Source organism: Aplysia californica, unplaced genomic scaffold (assembly GCF_000002075.1).
Source record: "Aplysia californica isolate F4 #8 unplaced genomic scaffold, AplCal3.0 scaffold00062, whole genome shotgun sequence".
NCBI lineage: Eukaryota > Metazoa > Mollusca > Gastropoda > Aplysiida > Aplysiidae > Aplysia > Aplysia californica.
The window spans coordinates 391,555-399,291 of record NW_004797332.1 but is presented as its reverse complement, the minus strand read 5'-3'; the positions used below and the strand labels follow the sequence as shown (position 1 = coordinate 399,291).

Genomic DNA, 7,737 nt, shown 5'->3' with positions numbered 1-7,737 from the left:
TCTCTCTCTCTCTCTCTCTCTCTCTCTCTCTCTCTCTCTCTCAACTCGGCTGCTGTTCCTTTTTTGCCAAACACCCACACAACGTATGCTCCCAGACCCAGTTTGTTTATTTCTCCATTCTTGTACCTCTGCCGTTGACATGCCTCCCTTTGTTCGGGCTTCATTGCTTTTCCGGATCTGATTCCAGTTAATATGTAGCTATATGAAACAGTGGCCCCTTTCTGTTGTCTGGACATTGATCTTGCCTTATCTTTACTGATTGTCTCTGAAATGGCACAGTTAGGACGTTGACTTCCTCAAATTAGTTCAAACTGTTGGACACGCTTTTCAGTCTGAGGAATTTGAATAGTATACATATGCTGTGTACACGAACAAAGAGTTTTCATTTGGAAGAGTGAGAGTGACAGCAAAAGCTATGTTATTACGCGTCAACGCCTTGGCGTTTTCTTTGTTATAGAAGAGTGTTTCTGGTTTATCTTGCGGTCGTGTCCATTTCTACCCGAGAGAGCGAGAACCATCCTTTACTTCTTTCTGTCACAGAGAACACTATTAAACTACCAAGACAAGTGCTAGGGATTGATTCTTTGTTAGGAGGTGCTTCGTTATTCCTATTTTATGATGGCTGAGTGCAACGATGACGTTCGACCGGTAGGTATTTAAACTTCAAAAATAATGCTCATTTGGTTCAATCTTGTTTACCGACGTCTGTGATGTTGGGCTTACGCGCTCTGCCGTTGCAGACAGGAGACCCGAGTCCAGTTCCCAAATGGGGAGGATTTTCATGGAGTATCACGGTCGTTCTGTTGAAATAGTGCACCCGTCTCAGCCTGGGTTGGCCCTGACAGATAGGACGGAAGCCCGCCTCCTAAGTTATCTAGATGGTATCGATGGAGGCGTTAAAAACACCTACATTGAAATACCCCCCCCCCCCCTTTAAAAAAAACCCACAAATACCCAACAACAAAAAAGAAGAAAAAAAATAGCCACTATTTCAATTTTACAATTGTATTGACGGTTTCAACAACGAGCTGGAAACCTCAAAATGTCCCTACCCTTAAAAAAAAAAAATATCATTCGCCTCGCCAGCAGTTCAGGTGGTAACTGCATTTATTCATTTTTGTTGTTTTTGTTGTTGATTTTCGGTTTTGTTATTGTTGATTTTGTGTTTTGTTGTTATCGTTTTTTTATTTTTTTATGTTGACTTAATTACCTGGGGGGGGGGGGGTTGTCCATTTTACCCACTGTGCCACGACAGGACGTGCACCTCCTCTCTCTTATTGCAGTTGCACGCATGAACGCCTTTTCTCAAGTGCGTGTGCACTGTTCCTTGGTGCTTTATTGTAAAATATCGTTCCTACCGATACTTAGTACTTTACTATAGTATATTACTTTATCGTTCCTGCCGATACTTAGTACTTCATTTTGATATATTCATCCCTGCCGATAATTAGTTCGTTAGTATCGTCTCTGCCGATACTTAACACTTAACTTTGGTATGCATTCGTCTCTGCCTTTTGTCTCCTGACTCTTCCTGCAGCCTTTCTACTGCTTCTCTTTAGCTCCTTACTGCTGTCTTTCAGCCACACCCCCTGATGTTATCTATTCTTCTAGGATAAGGGCGAGGCATCTCGGAGGTCCTGTGTGCAAGTTGTGCACATTAAAGTAAGATCCCTTGGTTGTTCAAAATCGAAAAGAGTTGGCTTCGGCCGCCACCCGAGCAAAATTCAAAATGTTCTACCAACTAAAAAATGTTTAGTGTGTCCCGCGCGCCCACATGTCCTTTTGCAGTTGCGAGCACCTTAAAACACTTATAACACCCCCCCCCCCCCTTCCAAAAAAAAAATCTGCCTTTTGTCACCCTGGCCTCTTCTGTATAAGCTCTGGCTAAACTCCATTTTCGAAGTGACGTCTGATAATACATGTAGGATATTTATATGCATGCATAAGGCGTGAGTTCGAATTCCAAGTGGGAAAATGTAATGTATCGAATGACTTTGTCTTTCCGTTGAGATGCTGTACACCGCAGAGCAGCCCACCCCTTGAATGATCCATATTGTTTCGATGGGGGCGTAAAACATGGACACTCGTTCCACAATAACTTTTGAAAGGACTTGGATTTTGTTCCGGAGGGTGTTGGAAACCACGAGAAGCGCAAACAAACACATAAAACGCCAAAACTAAAAGAACTCAAACTTCCTCGTCGCCACCACCCGTTATGCAGACATTATTAGAAACATTCAAGGAGAGAAGTCCGGTAGGCGGCGTCTGCTGTGTAGCGGTGAGGCCATCCACTGTGGCATGCAAAATACCCCCCCCCCCCAAAAAAAAAAAAGAAGAAAAACAACAACAACAAAAACCAACAAAGAAACAAAAAAATCCCAAACCGAGTTCGATTTCTGTGCGGGGAGAATGTTGGTCGAGTTTCTCTGTCTTCCTTCTGGGATGTTGTATTCCTCTAAGCCCGGGTTGGCCCTGACATGCAGGGTAGTAGGCCGCCTCCGGAATGATGGACACGTGTACATGTAAATTGTGTGGATGGGGACGTAAAAAAAACTACATTTTTAATGTCCGACAGTATATTATATCACAGGTATAATATACATTTGAACCTTCTGTAACAGCCACCTGTCCGAGATAATCACCTGTACAAGCAACAACTGTTCCCCATTTCTTTTTTGCGTTAAAAAAATATATAATAATGACACTGTCCAAGAGGTCTTTTTGTCTAAGACAACCACCTTTCTCCCCAGTTGCCACCTTGAACAATTTCGACTGTACGTGCACATAGAATAACAATAATATATAGTTAGTTCATTGATCTCAGAGAGGATAGATGTTGGCGTACGCAATATCTTCCGGGGGCTGCTGCGTGGCGAGGATCTCTCTTGTCCATAAATGCCACAGATGGTTAGACCTACGCTGTGAACCCCGTAAACTTAGTGGTGGTTTTGACGCAGCAGGCATTCTGTTTTTATTGAATGGATGTACGGTACGGGGCCCGTATATATTATGATATTGACTGGACTGTGGCGTTATAGTTATGGTGGATATATTATAGTGTTTGATGAATGTCGACGAGAACGTTTCGAGATTTTCTGTTTGGATTGTCACGGATTTTTATTCTGAGCCTGAGCACGAGTAAGTAGAGTATTTCACTGATAAGTCTCCATGCTTTTGTAGTATCGCCCTATTTCGCACCATACGACGTCATTGCGGTAGACATACTTCTTTTCTGTTCATTTGTTGTTTCTGTCTATCGTCGACCAGCTGTTTAGATGAACGAAGTTCAGAAGTTTGACATTTGTTTTATCACAGTTTCATAATCTGTGAGATTTGTTCCATGTAGGCCTACTCAAGAAATATTTTGTTGAAATTCGGATTATTAATGTTAAAAAGGAGAGATAATTTAGGTACAAATCCTAAAGAAATGAAACCGTGTTTCCCCTCTGCTGAAAAAAAAATGTTGCTTTCTGGGCTTAAAACACGTGAAAAGCTTGCCGACTCTGATATGTCTTGCTTTTCCCCTGCCTTGAAGGACCGTTATTGTGTCGATGTGTTTGTCTTGGCTAAAAAAAAAACCAACAACAGCAACAACAACCTCAAAGCACAACCAGCTTTCTTTAGGAGGACTTGCTTAATTTATACTCGAAATTCGTCGCTTTTTTTCTAATACTTTTGTTTTCATTATTATTCCCATTTAATTAATCAAGAACGATCCAGGGTTACAGAGTTGCATTTAAAAATGGCACGGATATTAGTTCAGGCACAATGTTTTCAATTTTATTTGTTTGTACGGGACAAGTTTGCCCGCCACACCCAACTTTTTCCATCCCCCATGGGGCGTGCAATGTGCTGCAAGTTTTGGCGTGAGACTCGCTTGCTGAATGTACGTTCAGGTTGGCTTGACCAAATGATGTTGGGGGCGAGGAGTAATATCGATTGTGCCAGAGGGTCGAAATCTGTAACTGCCAATGTTGTCATAAATCTTAACTGAACTCACGCGGAGTCGAGTGCATTTCTCATGTGCAAGCACAGGCAAGAATCTGGTAATAAAAGTGGTTGGTTGACAGCCACAATATGGTTTGCCCCTTTGGTCCTACTAAATACCTGTCCCCCTTATCTCCTTCTTGTTTTTGCATGTTACTCATTAGTAATACCTCCTATGATTGGCTCTTAAATAACCCATGTATGTGTGTTGCAAGTGCCGTAAAACTGTTTATTTATTTATTCATTTATTTATTTAATTTTTTTTTGGTTTGTTCATTCAGTTATTTATTAATTTATTCTTCTACTTATTCTTTGGTAGTAAAGAGAAAGACATTGGCATAATACCGGTCATTTACAGCAGGGAAGAACGAGGCAGACAGATTGAAATGGCACTGAGAAAGTAAGGAAATCGGATCTTAAAAGTGGCGCCAACCAGCAACTGAAATGCAGGATTATAACCCTATAATGACGATTTGTAACACGCAAACTTTAGCTGTATTTTGAGAGATTAATGAAGTCACCATCACCAGCATCTGTACCTATACCGAGAACAACAACAGCAGTGACGAGCAATCGGTCGAGGGGCTCCACTGGTGGTCCTACTTCTTTTCTTGCTTCGTTTTGTTTCTGTGAATCATTTTTACTTATCCCTGAATCTATCGGCCGTCATATTAAGCCTCTATGCTATGACCAGTGACCCCTTTTTTTGTCGATGTTCTTCTATTTCTCAAACATACAAACGACAGCAGGAGGTTGTCGGCGGATGCTCAGTTTATGGTTTGCTCCTTCTTTCCTATGGAACATGCATCGTCCGTAATTTTCTCTTTTCCTTCTTTTCTTTCTTTTTTTTTTTTTAATTACTCTCTAGTAACACCTTTAATCTTCTATGTCCTTGGGAAAGACTTTTTACACGAAATTCCCATTTGGCTCTGTCCTTTCGGAGATGGACTTATAACTCGGAGGTGCCTCCTCTTGAATGACCTAACTCAACTGTGTTGATATGGGCGTTAGACCTATACCATTTCACCATTTTCTGATCTTCGGCACCTGTATGACCCAATTGTATTGCAAATGTTGTAAGACTTGTACTTAAACTAAACTGAACCACGACAAGACTATGCATGATGCATACACAGCTGTCACAGGTTGACCACGGTGCAGATAAGAGGGCTATATTCCTGTTGATAAGAGGCTGGACTGGACGAGAACAGCGACTGTGCTTAGCGAATGACTCGGCTTGATGCTGTTCATTGCTATTGATCATGGTGTCGGTACGCCGTGTTTTTGTCGTGATTTTTTAGCTTACAGATAGACTGGTGAATGAACATAGACTCTCAATGGTTGGGCACTGCGCTAGTTCCGTTTTAAAACAAATTCTGCCTAAAAGTTCTTCTTGTGTCTGCTCTTTATAATTGTAGGCAGAGAACAGGTTCTGCTTGCCCTGCTCCTTTGCCCGGATGCATCGACGAGGTATCCTCATATTATTTTCGTTGCTGTTCTCCTCATTACCTCAGTGTATTTCTGCTCCAAGTGCTCCAGGGCGATAGCACATTTTATACACTTAATATTATATTTATGTGTGTAGGACTCTATGTTCGGAATTATCCAGGGGAAAAAATCTATTTAAAAAACACACAAAAAACGAACAAACAAACAAAATCCCTCAATGTCAGTGTGATTCGGCCGAGCTCTAGTTAGGCCTATCAAAACTAGAGGAAATGTAACACACATAAACCTCATCTAGCCTTATTCAATGCTGTAACCGATTACCCTAGACGATGACGCCAAGGTCGCTTTTTCCCTGTGCAGGTGTACTGGGACACGAATGGCTTGGTTGGAGTCCCGTGCTCACGGTTCGGAAAATTTGTAACATTGTTGTCCGATTCAAACGTTTATCCGTAAAATTAGCTCAGACACTTTTTTGGGGGTTAAAAATTGTAATTACTTTCATACATCCTCCTGAATTGCCAAAACGTTATTTATAGTGTTATTTTTTACATGTGCTTATTATAGTATCACCAATTGTAACTGTGGTTGTTAACAACTTAGTTTGAGACCTAAAAAGGGTTTGATCTAATTTGGTGAGTACGTTGACAAAATCACGAACCGACAATTTATTATCATTGTTTGCGGAGTTTTGTTACACGATTTTGTCCCATATCATATCAGGGGGGAATGGTAGGGGGCGCCCCTGGTAAGTCCAGCTTCTTTCCTATTCCTTTGTTGTTTCTGTCGATCTGTCTTAGTTTTCCCCTTACTTTAAATGACCGTCACTGTGTCGATGTGCTTCTCTTTACTCCAGCAAACAAAGCATTATCTTATCACGTCCATGAAATAACCTGCCGTTGTGTCAAACTCTTATCGAAAACCGATACCCTGCTTTGTCGTAGATTTCTTTTAAATACATTGTACTTTAGCATTTTCAGTATAAAAAAGATAGGTTACCAGTATGTATCACCAAAAAGGTAAAGATAATAAGGAAGATTTAATATTATGGGCATACCGTTGCCGTAAAGGCAAGCTGATATTTATGGTAAATGAGGATAATAAGGGGACCAACAACAAAAGAAGCAATAAAGCAGCATCTTGTCAGTAGATTTGTCGACTTTTAAAGAAAAGCACACAGTCAAACTCGAAAGCAGAGGATTGGCGTGTGCCTTCCATATGTGTCCTCAGTTTCTCTGTCGATCAGCGTGTGTGTATGTATATGTTTGTATGTGTGTATGTTTGTTTGTGTTTATTTATTTATTTGTGTGTGTATGTTAATGTGTGTGCGCGCGTCTGTGTATGTGTGTTTGTTGGTTTTGTTTTATTTCTTGTTGCTGTTGGGGGGTTTTTTGGGGGGGGAGGGGGGCTTTTTTTCTAGCAGAGCGATGTCTATGTTAGAGTTTCTGACTTCTTCTGGAGATCCTTATGTCTTATCTGTGTGGACGTGACGTATCTCCTCTGCGTATGGCTGAAGATACAATATTGCTGGTAATCAATTTCACGTACTCCATTTTACTATGCTTGTCATATCCTGACACATATTCTTACTTTTTCGTGTTGGTGGTTTTACTTATGTTTGAGAAGGTGGTTGGTTGACGGGCGCCCAAGAACGGTTTGGTCCCTCTTTCCTATTAGAAAAAATATATATTATATCGTCCTTATCTCTGATCCGTCTTTTCTCTGAATGTTACTCTCCAGTAACACCTCTATTCTTCGGCACGTACGTGTACATGACCTATATATTTTGTGTTGCAAGCGCCGTGAACTCTTACTTAAACTTAAAATAAAAACACCTAAATCTTACTTAGGTTTGACTTTACTAAAGGAGACACAAATTTCAAGTCAGTGTGCGTGATGTAGTAGATTTATTAACAATATTGATTCGTATCGCATACAAAGGATGTAGGAACGATTCTCTGTTTGGGTGGAAATGTCACAGCCTATCCTCTGGTGAGTATCAACCGTACGTATCCAACTTGCCCGACATTCGGCAGGGTTGGGGCAGTCTGCATTAAAGTGTATGGTTTTGATATAACAAACAAGACTGTTCGTCATTGTCGGATTCTACCCAAACTTGCTCTGAAAGCATCGTATATTTGTTGGTGATTGGTTAGTGCTTTGGTGTGGTTTGCTCCGTCTTATCGAACATGTCGTATAGTGCTGTACTTATCTCTCCTTCTTCATTTCTTTGTATGTTGCTGTCTTTTGCACCTGTAATTTTGGCACACACACACACACACACACACACACACACACACACAC

At 41.0% G+C, this 7,737-nt stretch overlaps 1 protein-coding gene across 4 annotated transcripts in view; it reads left to right on the top strand.

The window, feature by feature from the left end:
• The window catches only part of LOC101858252 (copper-transporting ATPase 1), a 48,137-nt gene that overhangs the window by 7,476 nt on the left and 32,924 nt on the right, over positions 1 to 7,737 (top strand). Inside the window, exon 1 of one of the 4 annotated variants that reach the window (XM_005093346.3) lies at positions 128 to 648. The exons of 2 other annotated variants lie outside the window; for them this stretch is intronic. In XM_005093346.3, the coding sequence (XP_005093403.1) occupies positions 616 to 648 (33 nt within the window). In that variant the 5' untranslated portion in view covers positions 128 to 615. Of the gene's footprint in view, positions 1 to 127; positions 649 to 2,452; positions 3,139 to 7,737 lie in introns of those variants that run through there. One more of the 4 variants, XM_035968485.1, reaches the window with a different exon arrangement.